A 20444-nucleotide genomic window follows, 5' to 3' on the forward strand; every position below is an offset into this window, starting at 1 on the left:
TTCTGAGAGGAGCGCCGTGAATCACACAGGGCTGGAGCAGACAAGTGCTCCCCAGACAGACATGCAAGTGCGCCGGACGCCAGATGGACGAGGAACATCGCTCTGTGTCCCTTCCGTTCACTGCGATGATTCCATCGGCCCTCTTCATCTATGGCCACGTATTAACAACACACAAGAGTAGAAGAGTGTAGGACAACCTTGGCACGACTGTGGAAGTCGTCATTAACAATGAAAATAAAATAAAAAGGAATGTCCCGATTCCCTAAACGTCTCCACTTGTTGAGAGTTGTGTAACAAATAACAATACAGGTAAAATCCCTCCAGCCAGCCCCCCCCCCCCCCCCCCCCCCCCACCCTAATCTCAGTGAAATGCGAGCGCTGATGTTTGTAACGAAGGAGAGGAGGTGAGAGAGCCGGGACGCCGGGCTCGTCTCTTCCATCAGCAGGCTCAGGCTCAAGGGAACTTTATTCATTATGCGCTCAAGGTACTGAGACCAAGGGCGCAGTGGGAAGCCACACCACAAGCTGCACAGTCGACAGGGTCGGCCTGCATGATTTGTGCTAATATATACCAGTTTATTAACACAGTCAGTCACTTGACACTGGCATATGTTCCGAGGCTGTGTGGGGGCGATGGAAGTAGACTATGAATCTAACAGGCTGTGTGTGTGTGTGTGTGTGTGTGTGCGTGTGCTCTAGCGAGACATTATCAATTGAACATCAGTGGAACTGCATAGAAATTATAAAAACCATTTCAAATCATTTCCAACAAATAAATAGCTAAATATACGATAAAGGTCTGACATACCAGATAGCTAATCGAATGACAGTGAACCTGCCCCACTAGAGGATGATAATACCGGTGGTGAGAGGGGGGACTAACACCTCAACCTGCATCGCACAGTCCCAAGATAAAAACACAACGTGCTGCTGTAAACGGTTCATTGTTAAATGTTATCTATGCCCTCTCCAGACCGCGCCCGGGCTACCGAAGACATTCAGATTAACATTTCACATGGGACCTCTGGATATGAGTTCATTTGAAAGACGTCATCCATGCTATAGTAGTCCAGTGTGCTGAAGCGGGGAATAGGTGTAGTAGTCTGGTAGTCCTCTGGTGGCGCAAGTGAGGTGAGCAGAACTGTGGAGCTGTATCTTTTTTGGCTGCACTTCCTGTACGTATATATAGTAGCGAGAGAGAGATTGTGGACTTTGTAGTCTTTTGGCGTTTCCTTACGTGTGATTTTGTTTGTTTGTCCGGAGGGCAAGCGGCACTTCCTGGACCTGCTTTGGGACATTCTGGCCTTTGTAGTCCTTTTTTGCCCTTTCGTCAGACGTTGTAGTCCGGGGCTTTGCCCAGCGGCTGCCTGAGTCTGATCTGCAGGGTCATGAAGGCCGCCACGCTCACATGGAAGAGGATCTGCCACACGTTCCTCAGTTCATACAGGTACATGTTGGACAAGCAGATGAGGGCGAACGCCAGGAAGGACTTGCTGTTCCTCCAGATGGAGAAGTAGGTGAAAAGGTAGCACTAGGGGGGAGGGAGTAGGAGACATTTAGGATACTGCATGCTTTGTGACGCACATGTTTTTACCATTAAGTTAAGTTAAACCTTTATTAATCCCCTTGAGGAAATTCGTCCTCTGCATTTAACTCATCCTAACTATTTGGAAGCAGTGGGCAGTCACACATAGTGCAGTGCCCGGGGACCAACTCCAGTTGTAATGCCAGTACATTTACATTTACATTTAGTCATTTAGCTGAATGCTTTTATCCAAAGCGACTTACAAGTACAGGTCAGCAGGAAAGGTACAACTCTGGCAGCTAAGTAACAATGTTCGTCAAACAGCGTTGAACTTGGGTGCTACGGTCTTGAGTGCATAGTAGTAAAGACATAATTAGCATAGTAGGTAGTAATATAGGACCAGTACCTTGGTCAAGGGCAATGGCAGGACAGTGAGGACACCTAACATGCATGCCTTTCTTTGGTTAATGTGTCCCTTAATGGGACCGTAAACGTCTTGTTGGGTCCAAACTCCAGCCTAAGAACTTTTTTCCATTATGCTCTCAATTAAGGACCTTAACCACCTGTCCCGTTTGACATTATGAGCCGGGCAGAACAGCACGGCGATGAGAGCGTTAGGGGGAAAACGTACTGAGGTGGAAACTAAAGAGAAACGGAGCTTTGCTAACATGAGTCTGTCTGACAGGCTAGTGGGCTGTGAAGAACAGGGCTGTGAGACAGTCAGCCAATCACAGAGGACATCACTCACCTGATAAAGACAGGCTGCCGTGCCCAGGAAGAAGGCAATCACGTAATTAAAGTCTTCATCATCATTCTGGGGATGGGGGGGGGGGGGGGGGGGGCAAAGAGAGCAGAATATTTCTCAGTACTAAACCAACCGTATCTCCGTATCTCCGTAGGGACTTGATGAATTATCAACATGGGACAACAACGCAAGAGGGGGAACGACCGCTAGCATCTTTAGAGGGTTGGTTCTGCATTTCAATCATCAAGCGCTCTCGCTGGGGAGGAGAGACTCCTGGGGCTTCCTTTAGACACATTGTGACAGTGGGCGACAGTGGCTCAGGAGGTAGAGCGGTCATCTGGTAATAAGAAGGTTCCCGGCAGCGTGTCGAAGTATCCTTGAGCAAGACACTTAACCCCTAACTGCTCCCGACGAGCAGGTTGGCACCTTGCATGGTCACCTCCGCCGTCGGTGTGTGAATGTGTGAGTGAATGGGTGAATGTGAGGTATAACTTGTGAAGCGATTTGGATAAAAAGCATTATATAAATGTAGTCCATTGCGTACAGTACAGTACTGCCCACAAAACAGGGCTTGAAAGATGCGCACACATTTTAAAAACTTGACGCGAGAACATGCTTACCGCTAACAGAGACCTTACACTATGCATACACAGTTTGGAGGGATTGGGGAATAGCGACGCGAATGATAAAGGTAGACTAATGCTGAAAATGTAGGAATACTTTGTGTGTGTACCTCACTGTAGGCATATATACTGTATGATGGACCCTTGTTCAAATACAGTTAGGAAATGGTGTTCTATAATACTTCATTGTGCCATGATTTGACATAGGGAACATCTTTGACTTTGATATCAGTTTTAAATTAAAGATGGAAATCAACCAGTAAGGGATACAACCGACAGGGACAATAATTCTCAGTCTGGTGCTTTTCAACCCTTGACTGTCATATAATCTGCATATAGATGTCCTTATGCAGAGACTTCATTATATCCACGGCAGTCAGGATATAACGAACACATTAAAGAGATTGCAAAGAATGTGAATGGGACAAGGTTTCTAATTACCCTACTATACGGTCTATGTTTCCACAGCTGGTACAGCTGGTACTATTGCAATAGACCTGTCACAATAAAGCATGACGTTGGCTGTCGTTTTTTAAAATAACATCAAACAATAAGAGATAAACATGAGAGCGATTACATTTCTCACCCGTTTCCTTATAAGCCCTGCACGCGTGTAATTAAAGCGCATCTTTATCCGTGCGTAATGACTGCTTTAGTGCTGTTGGAGACAGTATGCCTATGTTGATGAGGATGTGTAATTGAGATCATAACACTTTTCTGCTTATTGATGATGACATCGACTCAGGAGTTTACTGCCTGCCACTATGGCTTTTCATCAGTTTTATTAGCAGGTTGATGCCAACAAGCCTTCTTCAACGTGTTATCCTATTTAATCAACGTCAAAGTTGGCAAAGGAAAGTTTGCCCGGCTAAGAGGCCTACTACTGTTTTCATTTGTCATTTTCTCATCAAGGGTGAAGGACTAAGTTGTGATATCGGATGCAAAACTGATGGATATGGATGTTTCAACAGCCATTTATGGTTAATCGTGGGAGTTAACAGTATTTGTGTATGATATTTTATAAATCTGAATATTTGTAGGCATACAAAGGTGTCCTCATTCCTACGTACACAAACATTTAATTATATAGCTATTTTATCCAAAGCGCTTTACAAATTATGCCTCACATTCACCCATTCACTCACACATCGACGGTGGAGGCGACCATGCAAGGTGCCGACCTGCTCATCGGGAGCAGTTAGGGGTTAAGTGTCTCGCTCGAGGACACTTCCGACACGCCGCCGTGTCGAATCGAACCAGGAACCTTCTGATTACCAGACGACCGGCTGTGCCTCCTGAGTTGCTGTCGCCCCCATTTAGTGTGGATTCTTTGATAAACGAGGCCCACAATTAGCTTAAAAGGTGTCCGACATTATCTAACGGAACGTAAACCAATCCCGGTCACCCTCTTTATCTGGGAACGCCCAAACCCAACTTCGGTCACGCCCCATCTTGCGCGGCATTCTGGATCTTTCCTCACAGCCCCACCAGATTTTCACGTCGAAAGGTAGGTGATATGAAATCATACTTATTTTAGAGTATATATATCAAATTTCATGAGTATTCATCTATATTTAGTCATCTAAAGACTACTAGATGTGAACGTTTGTACCACTGCAACGTTATAATTGTTCGAATGTGTTCGGGGCGACGCTGATTTCCAAGTAAAAGTAGCTTCCTGTTCCTTAAACACGAACTCCCACTCGCCCCAAGATGAAGTCAGATTGTTTGGTTATGTTGCTAGCATATATAGCCAGTGTTTTGTCCGACGAAATGTGTTGTACATTTGTAATCTTAATAAGAGATCTAAGTTTGTCTGAACGAGTGATGAACTGAGGTTGCGCGAAAATAATCGAAGGGAGAACAATAATTTTCGCGGGGAAAATAATGAACTGGTTTTCTCTCTCTCTCTCTCTCTCTCTCTCTCTCTCAATCTCTGTATAAAAAAACATCTGAAGCATAGACAGTGACAAAGTCCAGAGACAGCACAGCAGACACGGTAGGTTTGTGTGTGCTTGTTTGTTTCTCTACAGGTGAATGGAGGTGTGTGTGTGTGTGTGTGAGGCTGCCATGCTGAACTGGGTGAAGGTAAGGTTGTGTGTGTGTTTGCATGTCTGGTAATATTTCAGCATAATCATTTTGGTTTCATGCTCATTCATATTCAAGTTCATTAACAAAAGGCAAGATGTTCTTGATACCTTCCATTGTTCTGCATCTTTTCATCAGAATTTCACTCATATCCAACAAACCATAGCAATAAACTAAATTCATCATTGAGGTCAACAACCTCCTTATCCATATTCAAAAAAACAATTCAAATCTAATTTAATTTCATCATAAATCACTCACATAAGTTCCCTCCTAGCACTGTTTTTTTTAAATAATGTGCTAAATAAATCAAATAAAATAAACTCGTCAGTCGTACAATAATAATAAAGTTCATATTATTTTACTTTCTTGTTTAAAATATTTTTGTGTGTTTGCAGAGCATGCCTAATATCCGGCAAATGCGGAAGAGGGAGAGGAAGGTGCGTCTGTGGACCCAGGAGGCCATGGATCAGGCCATTGCAGAGGTCAGAGCAGGCAGGTGGAGTGCGAGGCGGGCAGCCACGTTGTTCGAGGTCCCTAAGTCCAGCCTGATCGACCGACTCAGTGGAAAGGTGTCTCTGGCCTGCAACATCGGCCGGGGCACCTATCTGACCCCTGAAGATGAGAGTTCCCTGGTGGAGTACTGCTTGTACTCTGCCAGTTATGGGTTTCCGCTGACGAGGTCGCAGGTCTCTTATTGTAAAACTCTTATTGTACCTGCCCCTACGGCCTACACACACACACAGTACACTGATAGACTGTTCATAGCGCAATATTTACCAAACCAAACAAAATAATTTTTTTGAGTGGTGCTCCCTTTTTGTGTCTGCAGCCTCCTGTATTCCTGGACCAACAGGAGCATCGACATCCTCCTCCTCCCACGCCAGACCCACGACACCCATCGGCATGTTACTTATGTTTTTTGAGTTTGTCAGGGCAAACTTATGAATTGTTATTTATTTTGTAAAAAATTTGCTGATTTTATACAAATTGCTGTGGGGCACTTTGAACTGTGGTCCATGTGTGAAAAGTACTATATAGATAGTTATTCATATTTATTACATGGCGTTTTCACATTCGCCGAAATGCTTGCTTGTGATTGGTCAATAGCCCGTGTCAGAGGTCCGTTATCACACAATAATGACCGCTGTGGGACAATAATGACCGCTGTGCGCAGCTGTTCGCAATCAAGCCCACTACAACACTGTATCAGTGCTGCTCAGCATATGCACAGCTGCACTCAGTCATGCAATCAGACCAGAGACCTGCCGGCTGCCGATAATAATAATCACTTTATTTGGGCTGACAGAGCCACAGAACAACTGCGTCTTCATTTGATCTAGTCTTGTCGATGAATTAGGTATATTGTTAGTAAGTTAGCCATGTAATAAGCGGGATAATGTATAGCTTTACTCGATCATTGTCGCAAAATAATTGACCTTCACTGACGTTTAAAACACCTCAGCGCTGCGCCTCGGTATTTTAAACTCCGTGTCGGTCAATTATTTTGCGACAATGACCTCGTAGCTATACATTATCCCTTACTTATTATTGGACCTTGGTATATTGTAATCAAGCAGCGTCATAATAATAAATTTCTTTTTAACTGCAGGTCACACCACCAAGAGGCAGAAGCTGGGGATCTGGCGGTGTGGCCGGTGTAAAAAGGCGAACCCCCCTGTGGACTGTCGTGGGTCCAGTGTGACAACTGTCACAAATGGTTCCACACCATGTGTGTCCAGTGGGAGGAGGAGGAGGACGAAGATGCTAGTTTCTGGTGTTACTGGTGTTTGGATGAATGAGTGTATGAATGAGTGAGCGAATGAAAAAATTTATAAATATGTATGGTGTGCTGTAAATAGTTATTGTTCTAAGTTATGTTTATTGTATTTTTTATATAATGTTTATAAAATTTTATGAAGTGCTGGCTGTTGTGTTAAATTTGTCATATTTTTGTTGAAAACACATGTACTCACAAATGTTAATGTGACAAGTGATTGTGATTAATATTTTGTTTGTTAGACAAATAAAATGGGGATGTTGTTTGGAGATGGTAGACAAACGACACTACCTTCCAGCTGACAGTAGATGGCAGCATTGATTTTAAAGGATGAAAACAGGTTCAAACAAAAGAACTCCATTTTCCAAGACCTTTTTTCACAGTTCACAGGTCAGCAGGTCGGTAAAAGTTGATGAAAATGCGATCTGAACACAGGAGCGTTAAACTATGAATGCGCCCTCACGTCACCTCAGTACAGTGACCGTGAATGGCCACCTAATTATCATAATTAAAGTGCATCATTAGCATTATGTTTGTTGTCTAAAGGGAACTAAAATGGTAAAATTTAAGTTTTTAAATGATATCCGCATATATAGGACAAATAAAACAGCGTTGTTTTGTAAAAAACTCCAATGAAAACGGCGCAAGGTACGTAATATTCGCTATTGTTATGCAAATGTGATAGAATCCTATAAAAAGGTGGACGCACTTGGGCACTGTGACGTTACTTAACCTAAATCAATTTAGACAAATTTAATGCAGCTCTTCAGAGACACGGAGAGACAGAGAGTGATGAGGAGGAGACATGTTTCAGTGAGCTCTCTTCTACCTGCAGGATGCTCTCTATGGCGTGGACTCCTCGCAGCAGGTTCAGACCCCCGCAGAGCATGCTGAGCACGCAGGACACGATGCCGGACAGAGTCACCGGCTCCAGCATCAGGGTGGGTGCTGGGGAGAGAGGAAGGGAGCGGTCGACGACAGAAACAGAAACAATTTTTTTTTGTTTTTTTCTACTTTTTCTCCCCATTTTCTATTTTTCTCCCATCCCAATTTCGTATTATCCAATTCTACCCTCCCCTGTCTCGAACGTTGTTAGACCATGCCTCCCGCTGGTTGGCTGCAATGTGGACCAAGCCTTGCATCACGTGTCCCCTCCGGTACACGAGGCAGCCGTTGCATCTTTTCACCTGCACAGCGTGATCTCTCAGTGGCGAGGAGTAATGCGTGGGAGGCTCACACTGCCCCCGATACTTCCTGATTCTGCTGTACAGGCGCACCAACCGACCTGTAGGAGTCGCTGTCCACAACGTCCGATCCCCACCCACCGGCTTTCCCACCCCCTAATACTGCCAATTGTATTAGTATGAACGACCAGCCAAGCCGGAAGCAACGCAGAGAGCTGGGCTCGAACCCAGCATATCCTACGTTAGTGGCGAGCGCCTTTCCCAATGCGCCACTTAGCCGCCCCCAACATAAACCAGTTGTTGATATTAACACTTTGGGTGCCGGGAAACGCTTAAACACGTCATTCCCGGCCATGCTCAAGTTGCCGAAGACGCTTTACAGCGTCTTTAATATCAATATTTCAAAAATCTGGGATCGGATTCATATGTCCCCTCCGCTGGCCTGAGATCCACCAGGAGGACCCACTGAGCTCTCTGGCGGTTCAGGAGCGCCATCTGGTGGCCGATCGGTGCAATCGCTTAACAGGAAGTGCCATAGAGGTTGTGCTGGACGGTCGTATTACTTCCGGGCACTCGCTATAGGTCCCGGCATTCTAGCTCGTCACAATACACAGCGATCGATTGCCAATAACTCGATAAACAACATGATTTGGACGTATATACCATTATACAAGCTGGAGATGGACCGGGTAAATCTACATCCCATAATGATAAAATTTCTACTCTACGATGATCGCCCAACGGCGCGCGGAGACTGGGGTGAGTTTTAGCGTGTAAAGTTACCGTCTTCGATACTAACTGCTATTATCAACATTTGACCCACATTAGATGATTGGTATAACGCTGCCCACGGAATTATAAACGCCCCCTAGCCCATCCGGTCAACATCAGATGACGTGTAGTAACTTCTAGAAGTACGTCTAGTTGGAATTTTTTATATCGCGCTGATTGCCATAAAACTGTATTGCATCATCAATATAATGTATTTGGGGCTATAGATCACGTTCTGGAGAAAGCTGCAGAAAGAGATGAAAACATACTTATACATTAGACCATACTTTACTATGAATATGTGAATGAAAAAGTTTAACGTTGCTACACAATGAACAATACATATAGGACTTTGAATGGGCCCTAATAATGGCAATGTAGCAATAGAATTTAAAAAGTTATAGCCCTGCAAAGAAGGGGACTTTCTCTATAGACAAATAGAGCCGGCAACCTACGGTTGATAATGAATTTAACCCATGGCAGCCAAAGTGTTAAAGAAAATTCAAAAAAAAAAAAAACACAAAAAGAAAAAATGCTGATTTATTTTGCACGTAATCTCACACACATCCAAAAGCTCTAGACTGTTTTGCACACGTTCGTTTAGTTAGTTATTGAGAGTTCATTTGTTTTGAATATGGCCACCTGTGATGTCATCTGGGCTCCCATGAAATAGAATATGGGTAAAATACTGTCAAATAATAAGAAATATTGCAATGTGATACTGATATGGCCACATAGCTCAGCCTAAATACTAACGACTCATCAAAAACCAATGAGCCATTGAAACGTGAAGAAGAGCTGTTCATGGTACAGAGAGTGAAAACACAATGCTGTTATGGAATGTAACACTAATGCGTAAGTGAACCCCTAGCTACTCCGTGTGGAAGTCTTTGAATTCCACAGCGAGCAGCGCACTACACACTGCGTTTAATCTTCCCAGTGATGGCAAGAGTAATGAAGCATCTCACTCAAACAGAAATACTGTTATATGGGTTAGATTTGACTTAGAGTGTCCATCTAGAGAATCACTGAAGTAGGCGTAAAGAGGAGCACTCTAAGGGTTGACATCAGTATTCAGTTATATAAAGATTCTGGAGCATCTGATAACAGTTTCCAAGCTAAAGAATCGCAGATTAAACTCTCAAAGGCTTACGTGCGCACTCATCCTCATATAGAGCATTGAAATAGAAAGAAATAACGTTCATAAATAAAACAAATAAATACAAATCATGAAATGAATTGCAATCAAATGAGGCTATTCAATTCAAGTCCAGTAAATATTTCGAAATTACAAAAGTACCACCCAAATGACACGATTGCAACCGACTATACTAGTGTCTGGCTATAGTTTGTGACTGTTTTATAGTTTGTTTCAGCTCAGGCTACTGACATTGCTTATATTTTTACCCAGAGTGACTGTTCATTACATGTGCTTTTAAAGTTAAAACAACGTGCTCTGCAGAGCAGGTAGAAGTTAGAACGTCACATCGCGCCAATGCTGATGGCGACACAATGTGACACATAGGTGACACCGTGACAGGTCCCCCACATGAGAAACCAGACACCTACCAGTCAGCCAGAGGGGAATCTCCCCCGGCCAAGGGATATATTAGGCTTACTAGGCTTCAGGCCAAGGGAGATATTAGGCTTACTAGGCTTCAGGCCAAGGGAGATATTAAGCTTACTAGGCTAGATGCAATGCTACTCTACTACACATGTAATGGAGCCATAACGTTTTGAGTTATGAATCCATTTAATGTTTTGTGATTTAAAGTAGTCTCTGTCGATCTGTTTTCATCAACACCGACTGCGAGGGGATTCCCAGGCCTACTATATAGGCTACTATAGGCTGGGCTAGCTGGAGGGAACAGCAGCCTGCTTGGGTTCAGCCGGGTGAATGGCAAGAGCACTGGCTGTAAATGTAAAGCTCTACCCACACCGTTTATGACCCGTTAGTCTAAATAGCACATGTGCCCTGGCCAGCAGGTTTATAGTCCCCTCTAGAGCTGAGCCTGTTTATGAAGCTAATTAAAGCTCCTCTGTGACCCTACAGTAAATGTAATGAGGTACATTCCACTTTACTGCAGTTTCCCACTGACATTCTTCAATGGTACGTGTGTTGCAGTTAACGTTAGCTGTGCAGCAGATTCAGGTATTTCCTTCTCGTAAATTGTGGCATTAATGAGACAGCTAATGGGGATTCTTAAGTTTCTCCAGTCCACTAATTCTGTCATGATATAGCCAAATAATGCATCAGTTAGTATTTCTGTAGACTGAAGGTTACACTCTACCTAAAGTCCTTTGTGCCAGTAGCCATCAGGCTCCATAACCGTGGACAAGGTCTGAATTGGCTAACTGCTGGGCAACTGTTAGAACTGACTTGACTCTTAAAACCACTTAACTGTCACCGTGACGGATCCGTCACGTTTTGCACTCGCAGTACTTTGGCCTCGTTTTTAAGGCAATCCAATGATTTTATGTCAATGAACCAATACATTGCTTGAAAGCTAAGATTGTCACTGTTCGATTGATACCCTACTCAAGGTATTATGTGCTCACAATCGAACGGGAATAAAACAAAACACTGAACATACTCTGGCGCAGTTTGCACAATAACTCACATCAACTCCTTCATTTATTAGCATCTTAAATCTTATTTGTATGTACGCAGATTTACATTTATTGTTAATGTGTTACTGTTTAGACGGAAACGCTAGCAGGTGAATCCGCAAAAATATTTTTTCGGATGTGCCTTTTGTTTATACGGCAACAGCGTTTTTGCGGGGAGAATCCGCAAAAAAGTGAGACCACCTTCCTGGGTGGAATTCCTAGAAACGATAAACCTTTGCGCTATCATCTAAACTGTCAAACCGCATAAAACTATGACGAAAGGGTTGTCAAGGCTCTCGTCGCATACTGCCTACATCACAGGCATGCGCCAGACGCCAGTAGCCTAGAAGCGTAAACAAAGCATGTCTGATTCTATCCATGGCGATCACCTGAAGGCTACATTGGCAGTACTTTTAAATACACAAGAATCTGTCCCGCGGCTATCGCAACTATTAGTGACTGGAGCCACTGTCTGAGTGACTCTGCTTTGGTCCAATCACATTCCCCCACCCACAGTCTGCGAATCAGAGGCAGAGTAGGGCGGGCTTCACAGCACGTCTGGTTGTCTCAACGACCTGAGGCGATCTGATTGGCCACTGACGTTTCTGGTCATGTGACATCTGCGCCAATCGCGTGACAGCGGGGCTCCGTCGTCTCGAGTCTTTACAGCCTCGTCTGCACGCAGAATTCCATCCCAAAACACTAGTCTAAACGCAACATTTAAAGTGAGACCGCAAGACGACTTTTGCGGTTTCTGTTCAGACTCTCTCCGTCTAAACATGGCCTAAGACTCAGTATGGAGTATTGTAAATTGTACAGAGTAGACTTAGGGTAGCTATATATATATTTGTACATGGGGTTGACTTAGGATAGAATCTGTATATTATACCAGGTTTTATTTTATTATAATATTTTTTTAAACATATGCACATTGTGAATATATGAGTATCTTTATTTTATCTTGTGTTATTATCTACTGTACTTTTTATTCTTGGTATTCTTATACTTTTTATTTTTTGTATTTATATTACCTTGCCTGTACCTCCCCTCCCCCACCCGTGCTGCTATGGCTCCTGTATTTCCCCAAGGAGATTCCTCCATTCAATCTATTTTGTGGATGGCGCAGAACGATGATGTGAGCGCTGGTGGCCGTGTGATTCTAACAGCTCAGTGATTGATGACAACCTTCCCAGGGAATACCCACTTAGCAGCTAGCTAGCTAGCTCTCTTTCTCTCACAGACCTTCCCAGGAAATACCCACTTACAGTAGCAGCTAGCTAGCTCTCTTTCTCTCACAGACCTTCCCAGAAAATACCCACTTAGCAGCTAGCTAGCTCTCTCTCTCAGACCTTCCCAGGAAATACCCACTTAGCAGCTAGCTAGCTCTCTCTCTCTCAGACCTTCCCAGGAAATACCCACTTAGCAGCTAGCTAGCTCTCTCTCTCACAGACCTTCCCAGGAAATACCCACTTAGCAGCTAGCTCTCTCTCTCTCGCTCTCGCTCTCTCTCTCTCGCTCTCTCTCTGACCTTCCCAATATTGTCACAAGGAAAGATGAAATTACCTACCTGGGTTCCATCCTAGAGGCTAATCTCTCCTGTGACAAAATGGCATCCAATGTAATAAAAAAAGTCAACCAACGAACTCGATTCTTGTACCGGATCTCATCTCTGGTAAACAAGAATACCCTGAAGACTCTGGCAGGAGCACTCATTCAGGGGTACTACGACTATGCTTGCACCTCATGGTACCAAAGCACCTCAAAGGCGCTAAAAACAAAATTACAAACATCTCAAAACAAACTGGTCAGACTACTGCTTGACCTTACTCCTAGAACCCACCTCACCCCTGCCCACTTTGACAACCTAGGATGGCTTAGAGTAGACGACAGAGTACAGCAACTTGCAATGGGCCTGGTCTACAAGATACACTACACGACCAAGGTACCCATGTACATGTCAAAATACTTCCCAAAGGTCAGTGAATACCACGATCACAACACCAGAGGGAGCTCCACAAATCATGTTAAACCCAGATTCGGCTCAAATAAGGGACTAAACACGTTTCGCAATTATGCCACATCAATGTGGAACGCCCTACCCAAAGCTGTAAAGGAATGTGGATCACTACCCACTTTCAAAACCTCTCTCAAGGGACACCTACGGGAGACTGCAATTCAACACTGGCCCCTGTAAATATCCTAACCCAACCCCCTCCAATGTACAGTCATTTACCTAGTATGGTTGTCAATAGTCCAATGTACAATTTTGTTTGTTTGTACAGTGTCTCCCCCCCCCCCCCCTCAATGTACAGTTTTGCTTGTGTATACAGTGTGCCCCCCCCCCCCCCCCAACCACCTCCAATGTAGATGACCCAGTATGGTTGTCAATATCCCAGTGTACCCAACCCCCCCCCACCCAACCTCCTCCAATGTACAGTTTCTACGTCAAATGTATATACTCCCTTTTCCTGACTCCTTCTGTATCTGTATTTGTATTTGCAAATCTGGTATGTCATAAATGTATAGATGTAGCAGTACTGACTATCTGTATGTCATGTATGTCATATATGTCCTGATGAATTGAAAATGGGGGACCCTGATGTAAACAAGACGAAAGTCTTTCTCTGGTCTGCATCCCCTTAACAATTGTGTGTATTGAGCTGTACTGTACTGTACCCATTCTGCAATCTGTTAATAAAGTTTTCAATCAATCAATCAAACCCAGGAAATACCCACTTAGCAGCTAGCTAGCTCTCTCTCTCACAGACCTTCCCAGGGAATACCCACTTAGCATCTAGCTAGCTCTCTCTCTCACACTTTCCCAGGGAATACCCACTTAGCAGCTAGCTAGCTCTCTCTCTCAGACCTTCCCAGGAAATACCCACTTAGCAGCTAGCTAGCTAGCTCTCTTTCTCTCACAGAACTTCCCAGGAAATACCCACTTAGCAGCTAGCTAGCTCTCTCTCTCTCACAGACCTTCCCAGGAAATACCCACTTAGCAGCTAGCTAGCTCTCTCTCTCTCTCACAGACCTTCCCAGGGAATACCCACTTAGCAGCTAGCTAGCTCTCTCTCTCTCTCAGACCTTCCCAGGGAATACCCACTTAGCAGCTAGCTAGCTCTCTCTCTCTCACAGACCTTCCCAGTAAATACCCACTTAGCAGCTAGCTAGCTCTCTCTCTCTCACAGACCTTCCCAGAAAATACCCACTTAGCAGCTAGCTAGCTCTCTCTCTCTCACAGACCTTCCCAGTAAATACTCACTTAGCAACTAGCTCTCTTTCTCTCTCCATATATTTTGATGTCTGCTACACAAATCCACAACCCCTCCTCTCACATAATCTGGATTATGATTATTACAAGTACCAATAAGGGAGTTCTAGCATGCCGTATTCTACTAATCTCCTACCTATGCCCTTGTACTTGGAGGGCGTGTGCAGTGAGAAGCCGTTGATGGAGTTGAGGTCTTCAGGGGAGAGCTGGTAGGGCGGTCGCAGCTTGATCTCCGTCTGCATGTCGGACAGGTTGATCTTGGTGGACAGGGAGCGGGGGCTGTTGTACCGCTGCTTGGTCTTCTGGATGAAGGTGTCTGGAGGGAGGTTAGCAGCACAACACAACAACCGGGTCACATTCTAGGCTAGACAAAGTACAACAGAATAGACACAGTCCATCTGTGCACAATATAGGTATGGAGTTGTCCAAGCTTAAAACTGGTTCAGTTTACCAAACAGCTGTTGCAATCGCTAAAAGAAGCAGAAAACACCATTCATTGACTAGCAAACCCCCCCTCAACAAGATGTTATGTTTAACAGCACTGTGAAACGGGAAAATTCGTCCCATGGCTTCTATTATGTCAACAGAAAAGTTGAAGTTTATGTTTGAATCCAATCTGTGTGTGGCACAGAAACCGGTAGCTACCGATAAAATAATACTCTCATCAAGGAAGCATTCAGGAGCTCACCAAACTCAATGAAGGAGTATGGCCGCACTGCGCTGTTGATACGCTTGGTGTCGTAGGTGACGATGAACTCCCTCTGCAGTTCGTCCAGGAAGCAGAAGGCCAGCACGTTGGGGTAGCTCTCGCTGCACACCATGAGGTAACCCACGCCCAGCGAGCTGGTGAAACTGACACATCAACATACACACCATGAGGTAACCCACGCCCAGCGAGCTGGTGAAACTGACACATCAACATACACACCATGAGGTAACCCACGCCCAGCGAGCTGGTGAAACTGACACATCAACATGATACACCATGAGGTAACCCACGCCCAGCGAGCTGGTGAAACTGACACATCAACACACCATGAGGTAACCCACGCCCAGCGAGCTGGTGAAACTGACACATCAACACACCATGAGGTAACCCACGCCCAGCGAGCTGGTGAAACTGACACATCAACATGATACACCATGAGGTAACCCACGCCCAGCGAGCTGGTGAAACTGACACATCAACATACACACCATGAGGTAACCCACGCCCAGCGAGCTGGTGAAACTGACACATCAACACACCATGAGGTAACCCACGCCCAGCGAGCTGGTGAAACTGACACATCAACATACACAGATCAGCGCTAAACTCTCATCCAAGGATCCTTGGATTACTGCAATTAGACCTCCATGTCACATCATACACACAGTACTTATATCATAAACACACTTGTGTTATTCATTTCGAGTTGCATATATTGACACTAGGGAAATAAAAAAAACTGCAAACGATTAGCAGATTATGATCTGGTAATACAGCCGATAATCCCATGTATTCTGCCCCTTCAATACAGCCAGCTAGCTAGCTAATGGTTCAATACAACCAGCTAGCTAGCTAATGGTTAAATACACACCCAGGACTAACAGTCCAATATAAGACTTACTTCACGTTGTATTGTCCAGTTTTGAGTGTGCAGCGGTCAGGGAACTGGCCGAGCTTCTTGGAAAGGCCTTTGAGGTGCTTCTTGGTCTCCTGCAGGCCCTTGTCCTGCTCATAGTCTGTGGACGCGGAGAGGGGCAGGCCGTCCCCGACCCGTACCACCGAGGCGAACAGCACCACTGCCATCTTAAGGTTCTCTCACTGAAGCCCTGCAGGCAATGAAGGAGAAAGAATAGGATGACCTGTTAACATTTATAATATGTTTGAATCACAACACTATTGCCATGGCTTAGGTTTCTCAATAGCCTAGGTAGCAAGAATGAATGTGTTAGATACTGTCTGAGGTTATACCGTTATACATGTATTTTTCTTCCCGGAGTCATAACAATAAAAAAATATGTCTCTAATTTACAGTAAACACACTATTCTGCCTGTCTGTCACTGTCTTTGTCCTACAAGAAACCAGCACCATGGGGCGGCTACGTGGCGCAGTGGGCAAGGCGCTCGCAACGAATGCTGGAGACTAGGCTCGAACAAGATGCCTCCTGTTCGAGCCCCGCTATCCACATTGCTTTCAGTTTAGCTGGTCGTCCACAGTAATACACATTGGCCGTATTACGGGGAGGGAAACTGAAGGGTGGGGATCGGGCGTTAGGTCGGTTGGTGCGCCTGCGCAGTAGAATCAAGAAGCGACGGGGGCGGGCCCCTCCAAAGCCCAGACCCCCGACGCTGAGAGATCGAGCCGCGCAGGTGAAAAGATGCGACAGCTGTTACCTCGAGTATCGGAGGGGACTCGTGCTATGTATGAGTCTGACAGTCCACATTGCAGCCGGCTTGTGGGAGGCAAGAAACAACGTTCGAAGACAGGGGAGGGTTGAATTGGACGATATGAAAATTGGGATGGGAGAAAAAATAGAAAATGGGAGAAAAAGTGGATAAAAAAAGAAAAAACAGCACCATGGATAGCTCCAGAGAAAGAAGGGCGGTGAGGAAGCGCTGGTGCATGGTGAATTGAAAATGGGGGACCCTGATGTAAACAAGACGAAAGTCTTTCTCAGGGCCCCGTTCCATGTACCGGGATAACCGAGTTAGCCGGATAAAGTTATCCGGCTAACTCGGTTATCCCGACTTTCCGATTTCATGTACCTGGATTTCCCAAATCACCATGACAACATATCCAAAAGTTTGAGCCTGCTCGAAAGCAGAGTTCAAGTTCAAGTTAGCCCGATCACGCAGAGCCACGCCCCCGCAAAGAAGTGACAGCTCGTTTCCTGAAACTATTCCCACAGTCTACGATCTGCATTATACCATTCTGAATTACGTTTTTGTGCTCCATTCTTCCAGAGGGGGCTTTTGAAATGTAAAATAGACCCAAAATGCTGATATTAAATTCACTTTGTCCTAAATAATGCACGTTATATATACCGTGGCGACGGTGGCGCTCGCTCGTGCGATGTACACAAAAATGTGGTTATTTTAATTGTAACTGGGATTAAGATGTCTGATGAGATGCGCTGTTTGACGGATTTGAGAAATTGAATGAGCCGTTGACGTCACATGAATGAATGAGGATAAAGGAATAAAACGTCATTCAAAATAAGGAATATTCTAAACACGGGTCTCTCGTTCATTAATGTATAAACAATGAATTTATCCCATCTGGCACAGTGGCCCAGCGGTAGTGCTCAAGACTCCCAATCTTGCGACCCGGGTTCTAATCCCGGAGTTTCCAATATGATTTTTTTGAATATAATATTAATGATTATACGCCAAAGTAGCCTGGTTTTAAGTTAAAATATTATAAATCTACATGCATTGAGGATGTCATTCTTTATATAGCTCTCAACGTGCACCAAATTGAATTATTCCTATATTGCAAAAAGAAGGACCCCGGTCTTGAACCCGGGTCGGCCGTGTGGAAGTCAAAAGAACAACCCGTTACACCACAGAGTAGATAAGTAAAAGATTGACTATACATCAATCAATGGGCAAGAAAGCCGTCTCGTAATTCTGTATAACAGTTAACTAGTTATTTTCGCTAGCAAGATCTCATTTGATTATTCAATCCAGCAGGCAAGTTTAAAGAAATATAATCTGATTGATTGAGGTAATGATGGACTTAGAATTAGCCTATAGATAACGCATTTAACTTGTCGGCGAGGCGATTGAGCCTATTGCAATCTGTCAATAAAGTCTTAAATCAATTAATCAATCAATGCCGTTGAGAATCAGGGTCTCTGCCATCGATACGTGCTGGCTTTCCACCTAAAACGGGAGCGCGCATCTAGCCTGACTCTCAAGTCTGGCTTGAGTTAACGAGACTGAATCCAGGTTTGTGAAACAGGAAAATCCCGGCTTCGAACATCGGGTTAACTGAAGCTGGATAATGGACATGTTGATCGACTTAGTTGAACCACGTACATGGAACGGGGCCCTGGTCTGCATCCCCTTAACAATTGTGTGTATTGAGCTGTACTGTATTGTACCCATTCTGCAATCTGTTAATAAAGTTTTCAATCAATCAATCATGCAGACATTATCGTGACAACAGTGTCCCTTCAAAGCAATCGTTGCTAAACTCGCAAACTTTACAGACTAAATTGTCAACCACATATCTGCAGTAATAAAATGATGACAAACAGACAACAAACAACATCTAACACTGCAACAACGTAGCAGCACATCAGCCGGAGACAGGAGGACAGTGCAGCTGCGTGTGCTAACGTTATGTTAGCTCATAGATAGAAATTATATCTAGCATCAACCAATAATCATTTAGCTAGCTAGTCAGGTCAGCTATGCCGACGAATCTTACTTAAAATTAAACACCGTCGTGGTGTCTCGTAAAATACAATCTGCAGGCCAGGTAAGTGAACCTAGATAGTAGCAGCTTGCGGCTAAATGAGCTAGGTACCATTAGCTAGCTAGCTAGCTACCATTACCATTATATTGTCTAAGTTAACAACCTAACTGGCACCTCAGCGGGCCGTGGCAAGATATTTAATGAGCAAACCTGAAGACACGCATATGTCAGGCGAGTGATGATGATATGGCTAAGTCTTTAATATCTGATGATGTGTGGAGCATCACTTGGCGCTTGACTGCAGCTCTGGAACTGTGTGACGTCACCACCGCAGCGTCACTGTTGAGCTACGTGGCTGTTTCGCGAGGCATTCTGGGTAACCGTAATGTGACTCTCATCAGCACCACACATGAAGGATGCTGCATGTGTGCTCGCTTGATGCTAGATCACACAGGGGGTCATTGATTGATTGATTGATTGATTGATTGATTGAACATTTATTAACAGATTGCAGAATGGGTACAATACAGTACAGCTCAATACACACAATTGTTAAGGGGATGCAGACCAGAGAAAGACTTTTGTCTAGTTTACATCAGGGTCCCCCATTTTCAATTCATCATAGAAAGTTTACATGGTACAGCTGCCAACATGATCGGGACAACAACACCAAAAAATATAATGTGTGTGTTTAGGGATTTGTGTGTATGTGGGTAGGGTGGGTGTATTGTGTGTGTGTTAATGAATTGTGTAACCACAAATAATGTTATTCATTCACATTGCTGATCAGTTCTTATTGATCCAGTACAACTAGGAAGGAAGAGTCAATCCATTTAGAGGCCAAGTCATCGACCATGTTGCTTTTTCATGATCTCATCTCTTGTTTTGAAGACCGGTGCATCCACCACCACAATACCTTGAGCCATGTCTTTCACTCTGTCTATAGCATCTCAGTACCGTACCAACATCCAAGGAACACGTTGTTCGCCCAAACCATAGACAGAGCGCGTAGATGATCCAAATGTGGGTCTTCGTAGTCGTTTATATTACGTTATGGTTATTATATTATTATATTCATCAGCGTTTTACTGGGGGTTGTCAGTTTTTGGCCAAGCTGCAAAGCTGCAAGTCATCATACTTTTAACTTTTAATAACGTTGTTTATGAATCTATCCCTGACCCTAACCGTAACCGTAACCACTCCCACTACCTAAACAAATCTAAAATATATGTATACATTTTCTTCAGGGGTCATCGTCTACCGTTGTGGTCTTTACAGTGACAAGTTTCATTTCACTGTTATTTCAGATTCGATCTTTGCCTATTGAGATGACTGCTAATTATGGTTCCCATAATTCTTAAATTCCATCCCTGCTTATTATAATATAATCTGCACTTATTAATAATAAATACACACTTCTTAAGATTAGGGTATCTGG

General features: G+C 44.3%; 1 protein-coding gene and 1 long non-coding RNA gene across 2 annotated transcripts; one reads left to right on the forward strand and one right to left on the reverse strand.

Moving 5' to 3' along the window:
* Positions 1–365: 365 nt before the first annotated feature.
* sec22a (SEC22 homolog A, vesicle trafficking protein) lies at positions 366–19337 on the reverse strand. Its single transcript, XM_084310165.1, has 7 exons — positions 19217–19337; positions 16208–16412; positions 15286–15449; positions 14734–14913; positions 7591–7709; positions 2274–2339; positions 366–1531 (listed from the first exon to the last, which is right to left on the reverse strand). Exons 2-7 carry the CDS (start codon positions 16387–16389, stop codon positions 1331–1333), a joined length of 912 nt encoding a protein of 303 aa, XP_084166291.1. The 5' UTR covers positions 16390–16412; positions 19217–19337; the 3' UTR covers positions 366–1330.
* On the forward strand, positions 4375–5529 carry LOC311225005. The gene is made up of 3 exons (XR_014619485.1): positions 4375–4400; positions 4852–4892; positions 5380–5529. It is a non-coding gene; the product is annotated as an uncharacterized lncRNA (long non-coding RNA).
* Positions 19338–20444: the final 1107 nt, after the last annotated feature.

Source organism: Notolepis coatsorum, assembly GCF_963971535.1.
Source record: "Notolepis coatsorum genome assembly, chromosome: 3".
Taxonomy (NCBI): domain Eukaryota; kingdom Metazoa; phylum Chordata; class Actinopteri; order Aulopiformes; family Paralepididae; genus Notolepis; species Notolepis coatsorum.

What these genes read in the sequence shown, in the direction of transcription:
- sec22a (XM_084310165.1), bottom strand. Translation starts at nt 16,389, where the DNA reads ATGGCAGTGGTGCTGTTCGCCTCGGTGGTACGGGTCGGGGACGGCCTG. An exon ending in ATACTCCTTCATTGAGTTTG is followed by an intron (nt 14,914 to 15,285) that starts GTGAGCTCCTGA and finishes ACCTCCCTCCAG; the next exon opens with ACACCTTCATCCAGAAGACC. An exon ending in CCATAGAGAGCATCCTGCAG is followed by an intron (nt 2,340 to 7,590) that starts GTAGAAGAGAGC and finishes CCCCATCCCCAG; the next exon opens with AATGATGATGAAGACTTTAA.